The sequence below is a fragment of the Prinia subflava genome, chromosome 10 (genome assembly GCF_021018805.1).
Source record: "Prinia subflava isolate CZ2003 ecotype Zambia chromosome 10, Cam_Psub_1.2, whole genome shotgun sequence".
Taxonomy (NCBI): domain Eukaryota; kingdom Metazoa; phylum Chordata; class Aves; order Passeriformes; family Cisticolidae; genus Prinia; species Prinia subflava.
In genome coordinates, this window is record NC_086256.1 from 29,316,305 (window position 1) to 29,340,338 (window position 24,034).

General features: G+C 47.1%; 1 protein-coding gene across 3 annotated transcripts; it reads left to right on the top strand.

The window, feature by feature from the left end:
• Positions 1–4,024: 4,024 nt before the first annotated feature.
• On the top strand, positions 4,025–12,878 carry GORAB (golgin, RAB6 interacting). Of its 3 annotated transcripts, XM_063406646.1 has the most exons (5): positions 4,025–4,181; positions 5,062–5,395; positions 6,760–6,861; positions 8,535–8,675; positions 11,149–12,878. In XM_063406646.1, the coding sequence occupies exons 1-5, from the start codon at positions 4,118–4,120 to the stop codon at positions 11,612–11,614; spliced, it is 1,107 nt and encodes a 368-aa protein (XP_063262716.1). In that variant the 5' UTR covers positions 4,025–4,117; the 3' UTR covers positions 11,615–12,878. The 3 variants fall into 3 exon arrangements, with proteins under 3 accessions (XP_063262716.1, XP_063262718.1, XP_063262717.1); XM_063406648.1 differs by lacking the exon at positions 11,149–12,878 and having other exon boundaries at positions 8,535–8,679; XM_063406647.1 differs by lacking the exon at positions 4,025–4,181 and having other exon boundaries at positions 5,192–5,399; positions 6,757–6,861.
• Positions 12,879–24,034: the final 11,156 nt, after the last annotated feature.

The window sequence follows — 24,034 nt, forward strand, 5'->3', positions numbered from 1 at the left end:
AAACGATATCAAAATATATATCAATAACTGCTCATTTCCACTTCTTTTACTGTTCAGCTCTGGTTGTGCCAGCCAAAATGGTAAATTCATTATCTTCACGATATTTCTGGTAGTAATGAATTTTATTTTATCAGCTTTTTTTTAATGGTGTTTTTAATTAACCATGGTTTAATCCTGTTTAGGGTTTTTTTTACACCAATATTTTAAGATGAGAAATTATTACCCAAGATGTTTGTCCGTATGGAAGATTTATCTTAGCTACTCACAGTGAAGAAAGAAAGAAAGATTAAAAAAATGTCAGCAGGAATTTTTTTTTTTTAAAAAACACATTTATATTGCGTTCTGAGCTTCCTTCCAGTTCAGATTTTGGTTTCTGAAAGCCGAACTTATCTTAAGGTAAAAGCTCAAAAGTTGAAACATGGAAACACGGTGTGGGGGCCTTAAAAGCTGAGAAGTTTTGAGGCTCAGTTTCAAAGCAAACACATCACTGTAATGAGAAGTACCCTGCAAAAACACCCAGCTCCGCACGGGATGCAGAGAGCAGCAGGTTCAGCCCTGCAATGCTGTGGAGTCCCTGTGGGACCATCTCCCCCTAGTTTGGCTCTGAGTACCCTTGGGGAGTTTCCCTGTTCCCTAGAAAATGTGTACAGATCCACAAATCAAAAGATGTTGAAAACCTTTGGTTTATCTTGTTAAAAAACCAGAGAGTTTTATGTCACTTTTTTCACTCAGTAGCTCTTTAGATAAGTGGATTTTGGTTTCCCTCTGTGAAATTCTTACAAACCAAAAGATTGCCTTGGTCCCAGAAATGACAGCGCTGACTTAATCCCACTTACCAGGCAGTTAAGGGAACAGAAATTGAGGAGAAGGAATAATGCTGTACTTTTTAATTCAGTCTTCTGCTAAGAAATTAAATTGTTCCTCTCAGGCTTTGAAGCCTGAGATGGTCCAGCAGAAAATCAACAAAATAATCTTCATGGATCTCAAAAGTGATTTTAAAGGACAATTTAAATCCTGAGTTATTATCAAAAGAAAAGACTTGCTCCTTGCTCACATAGTGCCATAGCTTATCTGGACATGGTGGTTCTTCCTAAGCCAGCCTGTGTTATGGTCTGGTAAAGGATGGGGTAGTACTGACATGGATCTTTTTTTTTTGTTAGAAAAAGGGCTAAATTGATTTAGGAATGCTGGGCTCTGTTATTTTCAGGATGTTTTTTTCCCTAGGTCTCTTGAATTATATGCCAGAGCCCTCGGAAGCTCACGATAGGGTCTGAAGTGCAAGCAGAAAGGAAAGTCTCCTTCCCTATGCAAACCTTTCCCTGCCTCACATTAGGGCTCAGACCTTTACTGGGAAAATGTTGCTTTGTGTGTTACTGCGGCAGCCTGCAGAGCAGTGCAAGAATGAAGTTTTAAATATCCATCTAACTCAGGGAGCTCCCTGGTAGAAGATTTTTCTTGGTTCCTAAAACTCCCCCAAGTTTTCAGTATGAAACCGATTCAAATTGATGTTATGCCCTGGTACAAATTGCCCCTGTCCTGGGCTGAAATGTCATCTGAGGTCTGACCCTGAGCTCTGACCTGGGCAGCCCAATTTGCCAGCCCATGATGACATTTCCACGCTGATTTGGGAACTGCACAAGAAAAAGATGTTTTTGTGATTTGTTGGTGCTGGCTGCTTCTACCCACCAGACTCCAAGGCCATTAGGCCAAGAGAAAACGGATGCAGCAGTCACAGAGGTCTCCAGGTCTGCTTGTGAGAGAGCAGCTCTCAAAGCACTAAAAGATACAGGACTCAAATCCAGCCCCAGATGTAAAAGGAAGGTTTGTGTTGTTCCTGGGGATATCAGCCCAGGAGGTGGAAAAGGTTTCTATGTTCTCCTCATCTTGCCTCCTCCAGCCTGCGCTGGAGCAGCATTTGCCTGGAAAACACTTCATTCCTAGGTGGCAAATGCTCGGTGCCGTGTTCCACTCACGGGACTTTAATCAGCCGGAGAACATGGCCAGCCTCTGCTTTCTGAGCCTGCTGTTGGTAAATGCTCCGTGAAATGACTTCACCGTGCCGTAATTGTTCCTGGAGCAAGCTGGCCCAACGGCTGGCAATTAAACCCGGGCCGATGGAAACTGTTAGCAGGGATTGCTGCTTCGCCCACAGCGTCGGAGTTAACAACCCCAAACTCTTTCTACTTCTTCTATAAAACACGCGGGAGCTTTGTGCCTGGAATATCTGCTGCAATAAAGTGGATATGGTGCTTCACTTTTGTTTGTAGTGCTAAAACTTGCAAGAGGAAAGAAATGAGGTTCGAGATGAGATGTGATGTTTGTACTTGGTGAAGCACATTCAGTCGGCATCTCTGGGTTTGGTACAACCCATTACTGTGATTTAGACACCAGATTTAGATTCATGATTCTTACACAGTCATCTCAAAGGGAATTAGGTGCCTACACCCTGTTGTAAGCCAACCCTTGTAGGGATGGCCAACACTGTTCCATTGTAAAATTCAAGGCAACACCTGGTTCTGCCATCTGGACTCCCCGGAGTCTGAGAGTGTTTCAGTCAAGGTTGGATTCTGGTTCTCACTCAGATGTCTCCTGTGCTCAGTCAGGTTTCCCAGAGAAGCCATAACCCTGTGTGAACAACCCCCTCTGCCCGGGGCTTACCCAGGAAGGGCTTCCTGCATGAGATAACCACACCCTCCTTCTCCTCTGCTGGGTCAGCGTCTCTGCTTGGCACCAAGGCCACGCTGCAGGTGAAAAACAGTGGCACTGTGCTCCCCAAGGCACAGGGATGCCATCAGAAACACCCAACGCCTGCCAGCTCCGGAGGTTCCCCTCTGAGCAGCCCTGATGGGACGCGTCAGCCACGTAAATCCCAGAGTCGGACACGGCCGCGGAGCCGTGGATCTGCTCAAGGACGCAGCAGTGCTTCGGAGCTGGACTGAGCCCCCTCAGATGGGGGCCGGGCAGGGATGTGGCACTGGAAACAGCCCTGTTTGCTGCCCACTGTGTTCGATTTAAGCCTCCGGGCCCCTGGGCTGCTGCAGCCACGCCGGGGGCTCGTGCCTTTGTGCCGGCTGTGTCCCCCCAGGAGGTGAGCTCATCCACAGGGCCTCTGACAGGCTTGCAGCAGCCACAAGAGTTTAGGGTAGGCAGGAAAATGGTTCTTTTCATCTGGATGGATACTGAGGGATACTGCTGTAAGTTTTGGGGTCTTTTCAGTTTATACCTAAGGGTGAAAGCAAGTGCGTGCATTCTTGTGCAAAATGGTAAAAAGCAGATCTCAAAAATCACCAGAATGGGCAAACTAGTATTTTTCCCTGATGGCTTCCCAGTGCTTATGGAAAAAGAGGGAGAGTGACTTTTTACATGGGTAGATTGTCATGGGACAAGAGGGACTGGTTTTAAACTAAAAGAGGAGAGATCGAGTTTAGATGTTAGGAAGAAGTTCTTTCCTGTGAGGGTGGTGAGGCACTGGCACAGGCTGCCCAAAGAAGATGTGGATCCCTGGAAATCTTCAAGGCCAAGTTGGAAAGGCTTGGAGAAACCTGGTCCATTGGAAGATGTCCCTGCCCATCACAGGAGTTTGCAGATGGTTGAACTTTAAAGTTCCTTCCAGCCCAAAGCACAGAGATTCACCGATTTCCTCACAATGTTGTCACTATAGCTTTCTAGACATGCTGCAGCAGGATATCACCTGCTTACAACTACTTAATTAAGAAGTATAAATTGCATGGGGTTACGTTCCTTGAAGTTTGTTTGCTTTATTCGGGAGAGGCTTCCCCTCTCGATTTCAGCCTCATTAGCCGGGACCCACTGAGCCCTGTTCGGTCACAGGTCGGACCCCATGAACTCAGAAGTCTTTCCCAGACCAACTGACTCTGTAATTCTTTACGGCACGAGGTTCTCAGGAGCCGCGGGGCTGTGCCCACTGGGGCAGCCTTTCCCGTAGCACGGGCGATCTCCAAACCCGCCCTCGCTCCCCTCAGGCCGCCATCTCGCCCGCCCCGCCCCGCCGCGGCGCGAGGCCCCCGGCTGTCCGCGGCGTTCGCCTGCGGCGGCGGCGCGGCGGGCCCGGGGCAGCCGCGGGGCCTGCGCGGCGGGAGGAGGCGGAGGGAGCGCCATGGCCGAGGCCTGGGCCGGCTTCTCGCAGGAGGAGCTGCGGCGGCTGCGGGGGCAGCGCCCAGGTACGGACCGGACCGTGCGGGGAGTGGGGGACAGTGGGGCTCAGAGCGGCGCGGAGGAAGAGCCTGGGCCTCGGCACCCCGTCAGCCCCCGCAGCTGTACCTGCCTTCCATCGCCTCTCAGCGCCCCACCTCCACGGCCCCTCCACCCACACCTCTGTCCTTCCCCTCAGCCCCTCCATCTGCACTCCTGTCCCTGCCCTCAGACCCCGCACACCTCTGTCCTTCCCCTCAGCACAGCCGCTCCATCCCCGCATCAAACGCCTGCGCTCTCCCAGGCAGCCCCCGCCTGCCCCGGGGAGCCCCCCGCTCCCTCCCATCCAGCCCCTCTCTCCCCGCTCCCTCCCATCCAGCCCCTCTCTCCCTGCTCCCCTCATCCAGCCACTCTCTCCTCCCGCAGCTACTCCGACAAAAATCCCCGAAATCCCGGACTCTCCAGCCCCTTGTCCTGCACTCAGATCTGTGCCCAACGCCCCCTCACGTTCCCAGGCTCCTCTTTGCCCGCGTGTCACCTCGTTCTTCCCGGTTCTTCACTTTATAACCTCACTTTGCCCACCAGGCCGGCAGGGACCCTTCCTTAGCCCTAGGTGTGCCTCGTCATGATTATCCCAAGAGCCACCTCACTCCCCTCTATGGTTTCTCTTCTAGGCCTGCAGTCCAGGCCTCTTATTCCTCCCTCTCCTCACTTAGGGCTAGCGATATCATTGAAAATTCCCAAATCTTAGGATAACAACACATTTCCAGCTTCCTGAGGTTTCCCACACCTTGCCTTCCCGTCACACCCTGCCTTGTGTTTTTTTCCTTACTTTGGTTTTTGCTTGCCCATCACACCTCTGTCACAGCCTGTCTTTGATACTGAGGTTTAATCCTGTTTCACCGGCAGATTTGTACGAGCCCTCGCCGCAGCAGCAGCAGCAGCCTCGCCCCCAGGCTGTGCCCAAGACTCGCAAGCAATTGCAACGGGAAAAAGCCCTCCAGCAGCAAAGCCAGAGGCTGGGGCTGCAGGGAGGAGCAGCCTGTGTCACTCCAGAGCAGCTGCTTTCTGCACCACAGCCCAAACCCTGTCAGCCCCAGCAGCCTGGGCCAGCACCCGGGGATCAGAGGGACCGCCAAGAGCAGCAGGAGGGAGAGAGGCCGGCAGAGGCTTGCAATGGCAGGGACGGTGCCCAGCCCCGCCCTACAAAGCCCCACGGAGCGGAGAGAAAGAAAGTGGAATTGTTAGTAAGTCGGTAAAATCAAGGGGTGGGGTTTGTTACTCTGTATTCATTCATTCTTTGGCTGTGAAGTCAACTTTTGTGTGTCTGATAGGAAGCTCTGAGAGATCAGAGTTCCCTTTCTTCGAGGCAGCGTCTGTGTGGAGAAGCAGCATGTGGTTTCTCTCAAATCCTGAACTCAGGAGGGTCCAGCAGGTTCTGTTTTGCAGGGGTGGGCCTTGAGAGGCTGTGGCTGGTGGTTGTGCTGCCTCTGATTTCCCTGCCCAGCTCCTCTTGGGGGCTGGGATCACCTGCCTGCACTCCCTGGACCAGGGCAGCAGCACTTTGAGAGCTCAGATTCCTCCTGTGGGGGCAGCTCACCAGCAGCACTGGCTGTTCATCTCCTTTTCTGTGATGGGGAAAGCACAGACACTGTTTGTCTGGGGAGAAAACAGCTGGAGCTTTGCTAAGAATTTTTTCACACTGGTGAAAGCAAATGACATGTAGCTGCAACAGTCACCTCCTGAATATGCTGGATCCTTCTCAGCCTGGATGCTTGAATTTAAATCTTACTAAAAATATTTCTGTATGTGATGTTTAGGAATAGGGTGATGAGGACAAATCTGAAGAGATGTGCAGAAGTGTTTGTTAATAGCTGAGTTATTTGGGTATTTTTAAGTTCGGGCTCCTTGAGTGAGGGCATGAAGAACAGTGGGGTGACAAGCAGCAAACAATTCTTTGTTTCTCCTAAATCCTGCCACAGGTTGTGGCCCCTCACCTGAGACCTGGCCTTCCATCCTTTGGGGTGGATCTCTTAGGAGATGTAGCCTAGCAAATGGAATCAATATCAGTTTTTTACTTGTGGCAAAAGTGAATTCTTATTCTTCCTTGCTGCTCGTTTTCATTATAACTTGTACCAACATTTTATTTATATCCATTGAAATTTTGGGAGCTTTACTGTGAAGGAGACCTGTGAAAGAATCGGTTTTATGGAAAAAAAGATTTCCAAAAAAGAGGTGTGTTGGCAGACTGAACAGGTGGTGACCTTTAGCAGCCAGTAAGAAACTTGAAACTGCTTCTACCTGATAGGGAAGCACATCCTTTAGATGAAAAATTCCACTCATTTCTGGAAAAGTGCTCCATGCAGCTTATTTGGTTATGCAGATTTTAGTTCTGATCAGCAGCTTTCATCTGGAAATGTTTTATTGGTCTAAATGGCTTCTTGTAGATAATTCTTCTTTCCTCAGAACCACAACCTGTTTGTTGTTCCTTTGACTGTTTTAAGAGTTTGCTCCAGAATATACGACACTGAATATTTGTGTTACAACATGGGCAGCAGGGAGAGAAATGAACTTTGTCTTGATTTTGATGTTCTTGTCAATGAGCAGGCAGGAGAAGTCCCGATGGGAAATCCTCCAGCAGGAGCAGCGGCTGATAGAAGAGAAGAATAAACGCAAGAAGGCACTCCTGGCCAGAGCCATTGCTGAGAGGTGGGGCTGACTCTTCTTCTGCAAACACTTTCATATCTTGAACTGAATTTCACTTTTTCCTCTTCTCTGTGCTCTGTGAGCAGCTGTGATGGACGTTTCCCTTGGATGACAAGTGCTGGATAAGAAGTTGTGACTAAGCTTTTCACACTTCCCAAGCTGCAGCTCTGTGCACAGATGGAAAAGTTATTACACAACTGGAGGATTAGCCAGACTCCTTAAATTTGTTAGTGAGGTCATGTTTGGAAGTTGGGGTGCTCAGATGCTTGATTTGCTTTTGCTGGGTGTAACGGAAGTTTATTTGATTCGTAACCTGTGAGAAGAAGCTGTTTCTGTTTGGACTGTTGGCTCATTAGTGTGTGAAAATGTTGAAAAGAGAACATGATCAGCTTTAAGAAGGTACTGTTTTACCACTGGATGACAAGAAATTATAAAATTGCACATATTCTCACAGCTGTTAGCTCTTGCTCTTCAGGGGACCAGGCTTTATGGCACCAAGGTGGTTTAGGACTCCAGGGAAGGCCAAGTTTGTAGGGAAGGATGTTGGAACAGTTGATTACACTGGATCAAGGACAGTGATGTGAAGTTTTCAGGCTTGCAGTGCTCTCCCAGGCCTGTGTGGTGTTCTGCCCGTCAGAGCCCTTGGGTAGCACAGGTACAGAGCCTGTACTGTGCTGAAGTCCTGGAAATTCCATGTTCCTTTGCCAAGCAGAGATAGAACACAAGCACCTTTATTCTGAGTCACTGTAGGACATCAAACATGGGTGTGATCAGCAGGCTTGGTTCTTTCTCCTGGAAACAAAGCCCAAGGAGAGACAAGACACGAAAGATGACAGCTGAGGGATTACTTCTGTCACTCCAAGGCCTTCCTCAGGCTCCCAGCAATGCCACAGGATCTCTGCTTCCCTCCACCTGCATGAGAGACGCTGGCACTTCCACACACCTGGCCTTGCTCTCAGGGACCTGCTGTGGGTGTAAAGCAGTGGCTGAGAAACATCATTTTGCTGGTGGTGATGGATGGTGGCAAAGTCGTGGTGTAAAGGCTTGTGGAAAGTCACTTGGCTTGCTTGGGAGTGAAATCCATCAAAGCTTGTTGCCCTTAGTAACATTTCGTTTTCAGGACTTAGGAGTGACTGGCCTGGTTGAAAAAGGTTACATCAGGCTTGATTGAAATCCTTTGTGTTTGATGTAAAACCTTCCATTCACTTCACTGGGGTTTGGCTGGGCCTTTCGGGAATAATTTTACAAAATGGAAATCAAGCTTGGGTTAGGTGACTTTTTGGCCCCTACTAACTGGGCTTCTTTGAAAGGGGATATTTGCAGGGCTAAAGACCCTTCCCCCTCTCGCTTCCCCCCAAGCCATTTCCTGTTTCCTTACACTGAGAACTACTTAGATACAGCAGCTTCTTGTGTGTTTCCACAGTGAGGAAACACAATCCATTTCAGGCACTTTGATTACAGTCATTACGTAATTTTGCCGTAGTCCTTTAATAGCAGGCATTTTAGATCCCTGTGGGTGCTAAAAAAGATCAAAAGCCCTACACCACAAAGGAGAAACCTTCTGAGTGGGTCCTAAAGAAGTCAGTTGCTCTGCAAGTGAAATGGGGCCCAGTATGTCAAGAAGAGAGGCTTGAAAAGGAAATTCAAACAACAAAAAAATCATCTTCCTTCTGCAGATCCAAAAGAACTCAAGCTGAAACAGTGAAACTGAAGAGGATTCAGAAGGAGCTGCAGGCTCTGGACGACATGGTGTCTGCTGACATCGGGATCCTGAGGAACCGCATCGACCAGGCCAGCCTGGACTACTCCTATGCCCGGTAGGTGACACCAGGGAGGAGGGCGGGGAGGGGAAACGCTGCTTCCTCTCCCTGCAGCACTAATGAAGTCCTGTCACTGTAATAACGTGTAGCTGAAGCCGTCACAGTCTGGGGGCTTTCAGATCTGGAAGCAAAAGTGTGCTTCTTATTTCCTAATTTTTCCCTTGGAATCTGGGAACTGGAGTGGGTTTTCTGACTGGAGACTGCTGTCACAAGACATAGGTCCTGCTTTAAGGGTGCAGTTGTCCACAAGCCCTGCTTTACTGCCTCAAGGTTGTTTATTTCTTCTCAGGGGGAAAGAGGTTTTTCTTGAAAAGTCTTGAAATGAAAATCCTGCTCAGGAAAATTTGCTTGCTCATGACAGCTCTGGTCCTGCTGGAATCAAGGGGACCAATTAAGCTTCAAACATGTAATACTGCTAAACTATTTTTGCAACTAGGACAAAAAAATTGAAAGAAGAGGAAAGCCCTTAAACCTTCACAATGTGCCTTTAATCATTCTGGGTGTGATGAGTTCCTTAAAGGCAAGAAATTAATGGGAACACCCCATTAGCTGTGGGTAAACCACAACATCAGTAGATAAACAGCAGCATGTTTTCATAAAGCAGAAACGTTCACTGGCGGTTTTTGGTTCACCATTCAACGTGTTACATGCTCATTTCTCCTTCTGACTTCTGCCATGCCATGACCACAGGCCAATAAAGCTGGTAATTAGCCTTGAAAAAAATAGCAGTGGTAGCTAGAAAAATTAAGATTTCTTTGGTGTAATTATCATTTGAAATGTCTAAGATTAACTGTAGTTAGCATAGCTGATTGCATGTGAATGCAGAATTCCATGTCATCAAGAGGAAAAACATTTCAACGGATTTTAGGTTTCACCTGGTTTCTAAAAACATTAAATGCTCCTGAAATCTTCTTACCCAAGTTTTGTAGTAATTATCTATTTGAAATGCTTACTGCCTAAAGAGCACAAGCAGTCCTTGACATTAGGAAAGCAGTTTTTAATGACAATAGCAAAAGGAGATGCTAGTAGGACAAAACTTCACCAAAATCTTTAAGAGTCTCAGTAATTTAGTAGGTGTTTTCTTGAGGGAGGGATTTGGCAATGTGAGGTAGCTACTTCCAGTGTTGTAGATTTTATGCATTATGAGCCAAAGCAAATTTGCCTGTAAGTGGAGTCTTTTTAAGCATTTTCTTTTTATTTGCCTTTTGTTCTAGGTCTAAAACTCAAAGCATTTCAGTGGGTCAAAATGTGCAATATTAAATAGTGCTATTGTTAGCACATACCTAGCTAGCAACATTTGACAATTGCTGTGGAATAGAAATTTTCTAAATTCAATGTGACTAATAGGTGGGAATTCAGCCCAAAGGTTTAGCTGTGCAGATGTTTCCAACATAGCATTAGTTTTGCCACTTCAGGTATCTGACCCAGAGAAATCTTGACTTTCTTGAGAAGGAAACATAAGTGCTAAAAGTCTGTAAAGCTGGTAAAAGTCATTTGGTTATTATATTAAAGAAGATATTGGGGAAGGCTTTTCTATGTTTTATTTCCTTTTGCTTCACTAAGCAAAGGACCTCTCCTATCTTTCTGTTGCTTTCTTTAAGCAGATACTGGAATCTGGTTTTATAAAACAGCTGGATTCTTTATTCAACCGCCTTACTAATACTAGTTTTATGAGTGCTCTGTGGTCAGGCTGCAAAAGCCTTTGTGTGTTCCCTTTCCTGATGAGCAAGATTGCATCTATCTTTTAATTAGAATTAATACACAGGTTCAGTGATAGAGTGAAAGATGCATCATTAGTGTGGACACCATCCATTAAAGTGCTAGATATTCTCTGTGTGTTAACTCAATAAATACTTAGAATATTCCCTGTTTGCTGTATTTGTCATGACAGGAAGTGCAAATTGGCAGGAGGTGAGTGTCGGGACGGATGCTTGCAATAAAATTCTGCATCTGTGTTGATGTCATGTGCTGTGTCAGTCTGTGCTGCCCCTGATTTTCTGAACATGGATATGGGAGGCCAGAAAAGCACACGATCCAAATGTCAACGTGCTCCATCAAGCATCTGTATCTGTGGGGGGTGGTTGTGTTAGAAGAACACCCGATGGCTTGGTGGTGTTTCAGTTCACTGAGTGGGTGTTCATTAGAAGTGTGAGAACACTGCAGTTTCTGGTGGGTTTTTCTGCTGCCAGTGATGCATCTCGTCAAACAGGCAGTAAAAATGTGTGTTTGTGATCCAATCCGAGCAGGTTAACTCTTGGCATACACAGCAGCACAGCCCCCAGTGTCCAGAGACGTTTCGATCAATTCACTCTATTTTCTTCCCTCTTTGCTAATGTGGCAGCATGTCATGAACAGCTGGCACAATGCCCTGCAGAGCACGCTGCATTCCAGGGATTCCTAAAGTGCCTGTCCCTGTGTCAGGGCGAGGTGCTGTGAGAGTTAACCCCCAGAAACGCTGCTGGTTTTGCAGGAAGCGCTACGACAAGGCCGAGTCCGAGTACGTGGCGGCCAAGCTGGAGCTGCAGCACAAGACGGAGCTCAAGGAGCACCTGACGGAGCACCTGTGCACCATCATCCAGCAGAACGAGCTGCGCAAGGCCAGGAAGCTGGAGGAGCTGATGCAGCAGCTGGACGTGGAGGCAGATGAGGAGAATCTGGAGCTGGAGATCGAGGTGGAGCAGATGCTGCAGCAGCAGGAGGCAGAAGCAGGGAGACAGTCCAGCCAGGCACAGAGCCACGCTGGGACAGCCCGCGAGAGCCCAGCCCCCCGTGGCATGGGGCAGGAGAGCCAGCAGGCCGACCATGCTGCTGCTGCTTCTCCTGCAGTTTCTGAACAGTCTCAAAACCCCAGGACCAAATCCCTCTCCAACGTGGACAGCCAAACTCAGGCAGTAAATGTGACTTCAGGAGGCTGCCCAGCTTCTTCTGCCACATGACTGCTGGATGCAGATAAGCCAGTGGTTATGGATCAGGTACTCTCTGCAGGCTAGAGGCTGTATGTTGTGTCTGGGCTTCAGCAGTGCCAGTAACATGCACTTCGTTTCTCTTTTCCTTTTTATTGTTTTCAAATTTTAAAGGCTCTTTTCTTTCCACAAGACACGTTTGGGGTTCATCATCTGTCATCATTCTGGTGTACGTTCATGTTCCACTGCCCAGCTCTTCGTGGGCTTTTGTACCTTCTTGAAACAGGACACTTGGAAGTGAATTGTAGGGTTTGTCCAAAGATTTTCAGCTTTTTGGTACCCACAGATGCCTGTTCTGAGCAGTGTGCAAGAGAAAGATACCTCCAGGAGAAAGCTGGGTCTGCTCCAGAACACATTCTGACAACTGCAATAGAATGTTTGTCTTCCTTTGTATCCATAAGGGATTAGTTTCCAACGGTTTCTCATGCTGTGAAACCCAAGTGCTTTCATTAATTGCCTTCATAGGTGTTACTCTCTCCTATTTAAGGGAAACTTGCATACTGAGGCAAACTGCAAAGTCAGTTGTAACACCTCGTATTTATCACTCCTGTCCTTTCAGACAATGCTGAATCATGGGGCTGTACATTGATAACACTATTAGCTGTGAATTCACAGCTGCTAGGGTTTAACAAAAATGATGGGTTACAGTTTAAGACACTGCAGAATGCAGAAGTAGAAACACACCAAAGAGAGGGTGTTACATTTAAAGATGTTCCATTGCAGAGATTTTTCTCTGTTGTAGTTGTCTTAAAGTGCCAATAAGTAGCTATAATTAGCCAATAATTCATCTTGTAATAAATAATCCCCACAGTATATAGGAAATAAGCCTATTTTTGTAGAACATTTAATGCATTTTCTTGCCTGAAGAGCAGGTTAGTGCCCCACAAAAGCTCCGTGGATTTGCTCTGTTGCTGTTAAAAGGCTTTAAAAAGCTATTCCAGGTGGAGAAAGCCTCAGGAATGAAAGGAGAACACAGGAAAATCTCCCGTAGACTGATTGCAGCTGCAAACCATGGGGACTGCACTCACAGTTAACCTCTTGGTACCAGGGAAGTTGGGAATGGTTCCTGGAATACCTGACCTGTACGTGTTGGCTCTGAGTTTATGAATGAGCTGCTGAATGACGCCACTGAGGCTATAAATGGGACAGTGATTGTCTCTATGGCTTGAACAGTGGAAAAACATGTCACTACATTTCAGTTTTATTCTATTAATAAATCAGTGCATCTTGTACACAGTGTGTTTGCTTTCAGTTGTGATATCTGAGACCAATACAGGGATCCAAGCCTGTTTTTCCACAGGAGATGATAAATGGTAGAATCAGATACGTCCTTTGGAAACTTTCCACTGTGTGAAAGTAAAACCTCAAAAAAGGCTGTTCCAAAATATGGAAATGCATGAAGTAAAGACATGGCAGGATACAGCTGGGCAGGAATCTCTTCAACGAACTGGCTCAGGGCAGCGGTGGAAAATCTCTCCTGGTGCCTTCCATAGACGGGAGAAAGTGGGATAAAATACGTTTCTTAGACCAGCCACTCATAATTGGGGCTAATTTGAGTTAGACTCTTAACTCCAAACTAAAATCAGAAATATGTATGAAGGATTGCTCTGCTGTTGCTGGTACACTGCATTCCTTGCTGTTTTGCTGGAAAACCTGATGTAAAAGCAGAAGATTTGATGGTATTGGGAGAAAACTGTGACTGACTTCCTGTGCTGTGTCTGTTGTTGCAGGACACCTTGCAGTGACCTGCTGATGGTTTTCAGAATGAGATCCCAGTAAGTGCAGTAATAATTTAACTGTACCATTCTTGTTTCCATGCTGCAGCTGTGCCCAGTTGTTCCTCACCATTCAAAGGCTTAGAGGATAGGTCTGTTCCTCATTACAGTTCTGTTCAGCTCGTCGGGGACACACAGGAGAGCTTCTGACAGAAGAGTTGAATTGCAAATGGTATTTACAGAAATCACACAGACAACATTTTGCATATAATTTAGGGTTCTCTGGTAGGCTAAAATGTGGTTAGAATATTTCTACACCTCATTATCAGAGGTAAGATTATTGTTTGAACTCTGAAAATGGTTGCAGAACTTCCAAGTCCAAAGATTTTTGACAACTGCTTAAGATAAGATTCCTAGAAGTGAGTAAGTTTATGGAACAAAACTATACAAAGGCTGAAACATTCTTATGTACCAGGGAAGATGCTGTTGCAATCAGCAGTTTCTGTTCTCTTACAAGCCCCTTGTTGAAGTTCTGGCCAGTTCCCTCTGTCTAACTTCTGAGCCTGCGAAGTGGAGTGGAGTGGCTGAAGCCACGTGAGACAGCCGTGTGGAATAACAACAGCAGCCCAGCAGCAGGCTGCTCTTGCTGCACAGGGAGCTGAAGAGTTAACGTGTTTGATCTCAGTTGTGAAGCCTTTCTCTGACGTGTGATACAAACCACTACCGTGGTGTCAGTTCCACTTTGGAAGTTGGCGAATGTTTTGATGGGTGCCAGTGTGCCGGGTTAAAATTCCCCCTGTGCCGGAGCCAAGGAGTCCAGTCCTAATTGTAACAACATGTGTGCTGGTCAGAAATGCCAGGAGATGATTTTGGTGCAACAAAAGGCTTGGGGGTTTTTCTTGTTTCTCCCTGAAGGAAAGAGAGCTGGAATTGAGGCTCTTCAAGCAAACCCATTTCTAGCTTTGTAGTAGCTGATGTTACAATGTTTGTCCTGCTGCCCCAGGTGTGCACCGAGGCAGATGTGCTCTCCACTTTTGTATCTCTTCAGAAGAATGGAAAAATGGAAAGCTGAGCACAGCTCAGGAGTGAGTGGGCAGATTTTTTATTGAGGACCTCTTGCACAGTAGAGGTAAAAGTCTGAGTGTGAAGTGTGCTGGGGTGGAACACCCATGGCAGGGAAAATAGAGATGTGTGATGTCTGACAGTAACACTGCAGGGCTTGGCACAGGGGACCCTCCTGTGGCAACGTGGCCATTTCTATGTTGGATCACCACATTACCATTATGGGGAGAACTGGAAAACACCAATGTACACCACTGAGAATGTTACAAAGCACAGTATAATTATCCATGTTGCATTTTGGCCAGGATGTCAGGATTAGCACTCCCTCCTCTGTCAAGAAATGTTTAAATGAGCACAGATGGTCATGACTCAGCCTGGGGTTCCCATGGATGTGTGGAGCATGGTGTAAAACACTTGGACAACCCCCAATCTGATTGTACATCCAGCCAGATGAAGCTGGGCTCTCAAGAGGTTTGAGCTTAGGGGAGCTTTCTGGGGAGGGACTCGGGTTCTCCATCAGCCATTTTTCTTCCTAATACCTTCTGTGGTGCATTGGAGTCTTTCCTTTGGGGCTGGATCCCATCTGAACTAAATGAGGAAAAACTAGTAAGAGAGAAATGTAGAGACTGGCCTAGTGGTTGGAGGTACTGTGTTTCCAGATCAGCTGCATTAGGAACATGCTAGAGAGGAATGCTCATGGCAGCTTAACCTCTGGGGAAGTTCTGGAGCCCAAGAAAGAGGCAGAGCACTGTCAAATTCCCTCCTTTGCTGGGATTCTGTCTAGTTTCTATTTTCTGCTTAGGACAGTAGGACCTCAAGACTTACTGTTCCTAACTCCCTTCTGTCAAGGCTCAAGTTTGGATTAAACACCCACACCTGAGGCCTGGAACTTCACCAGGTGCACCTTGTGTGGGATCTTAGAGCATCTGTGTGTCCTGGACCGAGCCTGCTGCTTGAGTGGAGTTCTGTGTAACAGTGTCTTGGGTATCTCTGCTCCTCTCCTGCACATGCCATAGCTGTGTATAAGGGTTCATGGAATTGCTGAGAGATAGCTACAATTTTTCTGCAGGCCTGATCCAACCCAGAAATCCTGTGTTCAGCACTTGGGTGTTGTATCACGATCCCTTTCCTAACTGCATGGATGTCAGCAGGTGTGGTGTGTAATGCACAAAGGGTTTTGCCAGGGGCAGTGCAAATGGTGTAGAGACGTGGGCTGGTATTATAGAAACCACATGCTTGTTAAGTGCCCTGTTCAGGCTGGTCTGCATGGTCCCATTAAAGCGAGTGTTGGCTGCTTTGATGGGGCACAAGACTGGTTTCCTTCATGGTTTTCCCTGATTTATGTCCCAGCAGAGAACTCAGACATCAGTGGGGAAAGACCAAGTAACAAGAGAAATGAGCCAAGCCTCAGCCCCTCCGTGTGATGGGACATCAGATCCTTCAAATCCTTGCCTTTGGCAGCCTGTTAGTTACAGGGTTTAAATCATGCCTTTTAAGGCTCAGGTAGAGACACTAAAAAGCTTGGGATTTTCTGAATTAGGGCCTGGGTTGTGTAGTTAGGGTCATTTTCTCAATTAGCTAAGCATAAATCAGTCTAACGAGGCACTTGGGAGCACTGGGCAGGTTTAGTACCTTGTCTCCTGCCTCTGTCCTTACCACTCCCACCTACTTGCTTGGCTGATCAGCCAGTGATTTTATTTTTTCCACGCTGCCAGTGCTGGGCAGTGGGGTTTGATGTCTGAACTGGTTTTCACACCTGGCACATGAGTGCAGCAGGGGAGAGCTGGGAGAAATTGCTCTTGGGCAAGCAGGTGAAACACCTCTTGCATGTGGCAGAGATTCAACAGTCTCAGCACTCCAAGCCACTGCATCCTTCAGGGGCTGGGAACAGTGTCCTATTGAGGCAGTGGTGGGTGGTGACAGGAGTGCAGAAAGTCCAGCAGCTCTTTACTGGAGACTGATGGAAATTTGGGATTGGATAGGTTGCCTTGTACCCAGTTCAGCCCAGTGCTCTGGTGGAGCCTTGGGATCCATTTCTGCAGGCTGCAGGAGAAAAGCTTGGAGGTTCCTCACAGCAAAGAATGAAAGAACCCATTTCATGACTTGTGATGCCATTGAGGTGGATAAAAATCATCCCAAGGGAAAGCTGCAGTGTTGGAGATATCCCTTCAGTCTCTTACATTGTTTAGAATTGGGGAGGATGTGACAGAATGAAGGAGCAGAGTCACTTCACCCAGACCATGCCATGGCTCTCCCTCAGTCAGCTTTCAAGGGCTGGAGCTAAGACAAAAACACCCAAACACCAAAAAAAAGCTTTGTGGGTAATAAAAGTGAAACATGAGTCATAAATAAATCCCTGAGTGATGGGCCTTTTTAACTTCCCCACGCAAGGTTTCTTTAGCAGTTGGTAAGTGCTGGTGATGTATCTGAACATGATCGACTGATGTGATCCTCTCATGTTCATGTTATCAGGGCTGAATCTCACCCTTCAAATGTGTGTCTGACATTTTTCTCTGCAGTAATTGGTCTTTGTTCTGGTTTGCTGGTGTTTCCTGATTATGCAGGGCCAAACTGAGCCCCAAATCTCAGCCTGGAAAGGCATTGCTCTGAATTTGCTGAGGCTTGGGAGCCCTCAAATACTGTGATGGGTTTGTAAGGGAACAGCTGCCGACAGGCACACGCAACAGGAGCAGCTCTAAATGCACAATTGCTGACCTTGTGTTGCTCCTGCATTAGTCCCTAGCTGTCCTGAGGGAAACCCGTCTGAGTTATTTCACCTCCACAGCTTCCTCCTTCACCGTGCCAGTAAAGGAGGAGTAGAGCACAGGACAGAGTCACTCCATGAACTACAAGCTTAGCAGTGGTGTCTGCCTGGTGATGGAGACCGAGTGGGGCTGTGGCTGCTCTGCAGTCCTGAGTCCAGCAGCAACAGAAATAGGAGCCCTTCAGCTGCCTGCCATGTAGCTAAAGGGCAGCTGACCTTGGCCATTGCCTCCACGTGAACCACTGTATCCCCAGGAGAACGGAAGGGGTGGAGAGCTCTGGGAGTCATCTCTAGGCAGCAGGTACCAGCAGCTCCCTGCTGGTGTGGCTCCCCCACACGTGGGAGCTGGGTGTCCTGCAGATGGGTGTCTCAGAAAGCCATGTTACCCTGCTCCCTTCCTTTTTCCATGTGGGAGGGAAGCCCTTTGTACTGCCACTGCCATCGGAGGTCATGAGCCATCAACCCATCAAGGATACCTCACTAGAAGTGTTTGTTGACTGTGTTTAAGAGTCACAAACTGGCTGTTCCTTGGACTGTCAGCTTGGGCAACAAACTCCTGGCAGAGCCATGCTGTGAGTCTCTGCCAAAATCTCTGCTGAGTACACTCTCTGCCTTGGGCACATGAGCTAGGTACAGCTCTGCCTTTGCAGGCTTAGGTCACTTTCCAGTGTAGACAGACTCTGTCCGTGTCCCAAGGAGGGGTTAATCCAATTCAGACGTCATCTTCTTCTAAGTTTCCCAGTTTGCATCTGGAGCAGGTTTCTGAGCATCACCCCAAACCCGCATCACGTGTTAAATGGTTCTGTAGCTGTTTAGGTGGTGACTCTGGCTGCTGATGGTGCATATTTCATTGGCTGTGGTGCTGATGGTCTCCTAGAGGTTGTGTCTCTGGCTTGGCTGTCGTGTGAGCTGCAGCTGCTCCCATATTTTGGTGGTTTGCTTCATGGAGAAGATGATACTCTTTGCCGTGAGGATGTGCTCATCAAGAACCAGGTCCATTCCAGGGTTTTCCTAACGTGCTTCTCTGAACCTCCAAGAAGAACATCCTGCAGCTGTTTTAAAAAGTCGTGCCTCATTCTCTGCAGGATTTTCTTCTTGCTTCCAGATCTTTTTCCCCCCATCTGCTAAAATGCCAGTTGTTTTCTTTTCTTCATTCCTCAAATCAAAATATTTAGCAGTGGACTTTTCTCCGTGACATCCCACTGCATCCCTTAACTACTGTGGAGTGTTCATCAGTCTCACTGACATTAAGCAGTTCTGCAGGAAAACAGCACTGCCAAGCAGGCAGGCTCCACTCCTGGACAGTGTCTGGTGCTGTCAGTGACAGTCCCCCTCGGAGTCTCTCAGGGATGATGCTGTTGCTGGCAGAACTTGAGAAGCTGTTGGAAAATACTTCCCTTGGCCTGGCAAGTTGCACTTGGGCCCTCATGGTGCTCCTGCTGGCCTCAGCATTAACAAAGCTCTATCTGCTTTTCAGAGAAGGGAGTCACCATCTGCTTTTCTAGGACCAGACAGCCTCCTCTGCCCCATCTGCCTGCCACACTGGAGCCTTTCATTACTTGCACCCTTCCAAGCCACCAGTTTTCTTTTCTCCTTCTGTCTTTCTTTTCCCTTTCTGCTTCCAGCAACTTCTGAGAAACTTCATGGACCCATGTGTCCTCCAGGCCAGGCAAATAACCAGGGCTCCCCAGAGGCACCAGGCTGAGCAGAAGGTGGGTGAGCACAGGGTGCTACTGGCAATGCTTTAATTCATAGAACTAAAACTCAGTAGGATTCAACTCACAGCCGGCTTTAGAAGCCCACATCCTTGCTGTTCTTCCCACTTCTCCCAGGCTTTGGGGTTATCCATGTTCACTGTTACACCCTTGCACTCAGAAATCATTGCTTTCACCTACTGTGTCTGGCTGGTTTGAGTTGGTCACCTCTGGGGAGGTGACAAATGATAACGCAGCTGGGCATTCCTGGGGAGAGCCAGGAGACTTCCTGGGGAAGGCATTTGGGATGGCTGCGATCCTCAAACACATCAAAGGTGCGAATGGCTTTTATCAAGAGGCAATAAAACTAATCCAAAGCCCACTTTAATGTATTTGCCACATATTTGAAAGGGAACTGATTTCAGAAATGCTTTTGAGAGTTTTAAAAATTCTTCTGGACCTGTGTCTTAGAGCTCTTTCCACTTTGGAAACCTGATGCTTTTGTTTCTAGGATCCCAGATGTTCTGGATTCATGACTGAAGGAAGATTGAGAACTAAAACTATTTCTAAACCTCTTCTGAAATACGGGCACAAATAGTTTGGCTTTTTTTCCTAGCTCTAAACCCCAGTTAAACTTGGTTTTTTTAAAAAAAAAAAACCTAGGCCATGCTTCCAGTAAATACCACCTCCTCAGTCAGCAAGTGAGACATCTTCCCATGCAGTTGTCAAAAGCCCCTCATTTCCACCTCACTGAGCCTGCAAGACACTGGCCTTTTGACCTGCTGGGGTGCTTGCCCCTAGTCTGCAGCTTTAGGCTGGTCCTGTTCTGCTGGAAGAAATCGACCTTCAGTGTTTAAAACAGGAGCAAATCGTTGGCAAGATCAGAGGAACTGCAGTCTTTCTCATTTTCTTTCTTCTTTTTTTTTTTTTTTTTTTCCCTGCAGGAGAGTTTAAACATCACTGCTTTCCTTTGGAAAGGGCGAGTGACTTTCCCATGCTGTAATACCCAGCAAGTGTTGAGAGAATGTGGTTACATAAAACCATATTTTTAATACAACCGACAGACTGTCTTGAGAGCTAAGTGTTTTTTGACAGTTTTTATGCACCTGTTAATTCAAAGCTCTTAACATGTGCCAGTTAAAAAGAGCCAGGCACTAAAACATCCACCCTGTGGACGGCCGCGGCTCAGCTGCACACCAGAGCACAGGGAATCCATGCAAGGTAGAAACTTGGCTTCTCTCACAGCACCAACTGGTACAGAGCTAATTCAACTCAGGGCTTTTGTTTCCCAGTCCTGCTTGGCCTCGTAGATTCCTGCTTCTGCTTTGGACCTGAAGAAAAGCTGACATTTCCTTGGGTTTCTTCTGTTTGCTTTTCTCACCTGTGTCAGAAAGGAAAGACTCCAAACTTCCTGTCAGGGCCATGTCCTTGAAAGACAATACTGACCATACTTCCCCAGGCTCCTCTGCTAAATTTGTTTCTCCTTGTTTTCCTGATAGTGGAGTTGCTTTTGGTGGTCAGGTACAGCCCCGATGGAAACCTGCTGCACTGTCCTCCAGTGTGTCTGCTCAGGTCCCATCTCCACTCCCTGCTCAGGTGGTCTCTTCAGACAGAAAGGAAGTTCTCCTCCTCCTCTTGTCAAATATTGTCCTTCCTCTCCACCCCTTCAATATTACAAACTTTCAATGTAGAGATTTTCCCAGGGTCATTTCAAACCCCTCACAGCCAGGTCTTCCCTCTTCCTTCTGCGACTTTCTCTCCACACTGTATCTGCTCATATCACAACTCCCAGTTTTAGGATTAGGATTAGGGTTAGGGTCTGGCTCTGCGCTCTGTGGATCACCCAATGGCCTCATCCCTGTGGAGGAAAGCTTGAAAACTCAGCACCATCTGACATAAAGCCTCAATAAAGCCCAGAAGGCAGATAAAAACAAGAAAGCCTGGGAATTTTAAATACTTGCAGATGCTGACACAGTTGTTTCTGTGGTAGAAATGACCAGCTAACCCTAAAATGAGTGGCCACTCCTTTTTTGTGCCAGTGACTGTGCATTTGGGATGTGTTTCTGTGTAAGGAAGGGTTAGCGTGCCACTGCCACTCTCCTGCTCTGGAAATTTAGCCAAGCTTAATCAAGGCTTCAGCTGATAATTGCACTGCCTTGAGGAGATGGGGCCATGGCAGCTCTAGACCTTTCCTTTATCTCAAGGCCGAGAGGCGTGAGGAGAGTCTGTGGTGTTAAGCCCAAAGCTTAACAAAGCAAACATCAATATTCCTTCCTGCATCTCTGCTAAGTTCCCTGCAGGCTGCATTTACAGATTTGGCTCATAGTGAATAACCTGTCAGAACAGTATTAGTGTCCCTGAAGGCCGCACATGAGCTTGAACTGACAGGAGAGTTCTTTAGGCAGGAAACACGAGGTGAGGGCTTGTCAGGACAATAGATGGGGCTAGGATTCCACCTCAATAATACTCAGGCTGTTTATTGCAAAATCACCTGGCAGGACAAATCTGCTCCACGTCAGATGCGTGCACACTGCTCTTTATGTTGAATTAGCTAGAACATGGTATATTGTGTTTTTATTGGCTTTACATTTTACACTGACTGCAGGAAGACATATTATACCCCATCTGGCATAAATCCTGTTGGACCACAGTTACCCTGTGACAATTCAGAGGATAAATTGGACCAGGCAGAGTGGTATACACTCCATCAGTGTTTTGCTGCATGGGATCATAACAGTTTTAGACATGTCCTGGGTACCCTCAAACAAAATCTTCTGTCTCAGTACTGCCCAACAGTGCAGGTATGTGTTATGCTTATGATGTTTCCTTGAAAAACGTGGCTCTGCTCTTGCTGAAAGGTTGCATTACTGTAATTTCTTACACTGCTACTTCAGCAGCTGCTGTGCATGGACTTGAGCTGTAGCCTGTGTCTTTTCAGGGTGTACCTTCCAAGCGAGATTAAGGTGTAGCTGGGGTGATCTGTTTGAAATGACAGAACGGGAAAGGATCTCAACACGTCCTCTAACGCATAGCCACAACCAAGTCCACCCTGTGTGTCCTGACTGGTAATTGTCTGATTGTTCTTGCCTCCTGCAGTGAGGGACAATCTGTCTCTCAGCAGTGGAAGCTGTGTAGAACCCAAGGTCTAACTGGAAACTCCACCGCTACACTTGAACTTAGGTCTTCTCGCCCCATTAACTGTGTTTGAGGAGAATGGTTTTTCTCTTCCCAAGGCAGAGCCCTTTCTCTGTGTTACCCTTTAAAGCACTTGCACAGCAGGCTCTGCACTAAGGCAGGGAGTGAAGTATTTGTGGTGGGAAGCATCCCAAACTCACTCAGATCTGTTGCGATTCCAACAGCAACCGAGCCATCTGTGACTCATCTTCGTGCCTGTGCGTCAGTTCATGGAGAGATCCTCAGAGCAAGCAAGGCTCTGATTCCCTGCATGCTCACACAGAAAACAGCACCAGGTTCCTGGTGCTTTGTCCTCATGAGGGGACAGGGCTGTGATGCAAGATAAGTTCATAAGAAAAGTATGGTGGTTGTTTACTGCTCTGAAACACGCTCCGTTTGCAGCTACAGGAAAATTCTAAGAGTCATCATCCTATCTGAGAGCTGAGCTACTTCTCCAAACAATTTGACTTCGTTTCCATCTGATTTAAATTTGAGAGAACTGCTCATGTCCCAAAGCTGAATGATTTTATCACCTCTTCACCAGCTCCAGCATATGATGACAGGATTTTTGATCGAACCAGAGAGTAAATTTGCTGAGAGATCTCTCAGTTTTCACCCATCTGAGGAGCCCCAATGTTTCCTTAGACTCCCTTTGCCCTTTTGCTGCAAAGGTGGGTTGCTCTGGGGGCAGAACAGCTCTCTAGGTATTGAGAGCAAAGGGAGGCTTCAGCAGAGCCCCTAGATCAAGCTTGAAGGTAGAAGCTTCTTTCCTTAAGCTCAAAGAACATGTGTAATTTTAATTTTTTTTGAAAGTGTGTGTTAACTACATTCAATTAGAAGAACTGCTCGTGGGGCAAAATGTGCAAACCTGAGTTAGGATGCTAGAAGTTAATTGCATTGCTTAAAAATGTACAGAGTAAAATATTAGGGGCCTTTCCTTTGGTGTGCTCTTTCTTCTTTGGAGAACTCCCTGAAAACCCCTTCCTTGGACTGGTGACTGTGTGCTGTCTTGGAGCCAAGGAGGTTTTGGCAGAAAGGTAAATCCAAAGTATCAACCAGCAGCCAAGCACTTGAATGCTGCTGCAGGTCTCCAAATTAATTTCCAGGACAGATGCAATAGCTGATCTATCCTGGACAAAGGCTTTCCTTTGCACAGCCACGTGCAGCAATGAAAGCAGCAATTTCCACTGATACTTTCTGCCCAAGAACAGATCTGTTGTGGACTCCACATGCCCTCGAATAAAGTATCTCCAAGTCCAAACTGGCCAGCTTGGCTCCCCTGAGCATCAGAAATGTGGCTGGTCCTGAGGATCCTGCGCTGGAATTTCTCCCTGTCAGCCATAGAGGGAGCCGTGATGAGAGGCTGGGATGTGGAAGGACATCAGCACAACAGGAATTGCCCGGTTTGGAAGGGAATTGTGCAGCCCCTGCTGCAGGGAGAGCCGGGCTGATCTGCTCCTCGGGGTTTCTGGCCAGCTCGTTCTGGGGTGAGTGACGGCGACCTGGCTGGAGAAAGGATGCTTTGTGCCGTGGTCACATTCAGATACCTGGGGGAGGGAGCAGGGAGTGAAGCAATTCTGTTTGTTTTGAACCAAAACAGTCCCCCAGAAAAGAAAAAGGGAGGGGGGGAAAAAGATAAAATAAACGAAAAATACTGAGTCAACTTAGGACATGGTGTTTGATCTGAAACACAATGTTCCATTTTAGAGTTTAATTTCATTTTTTTCCAAAGTCGGGTTTTTCAATAAAACCTCCAAAAGGTTCATTTCAGAAACACCTACATGAAGTCAGCCCCTTTGCTTTGAAAACACTTTGGAATGAAATGTTTTGAAGTTTAAAAAAGAGCCTCCTGTATTAGGCTTGTTGGTTCTGTTTGGTTTTTTGGAAAAAGGTGCTTGTCAAATTCAGCCCAACTTTGTGAGTGGTTTATGTCCCTCCAAAATTAAGCTCTGGTCAAAATTACTGTTCGCTGCACAAATTCACC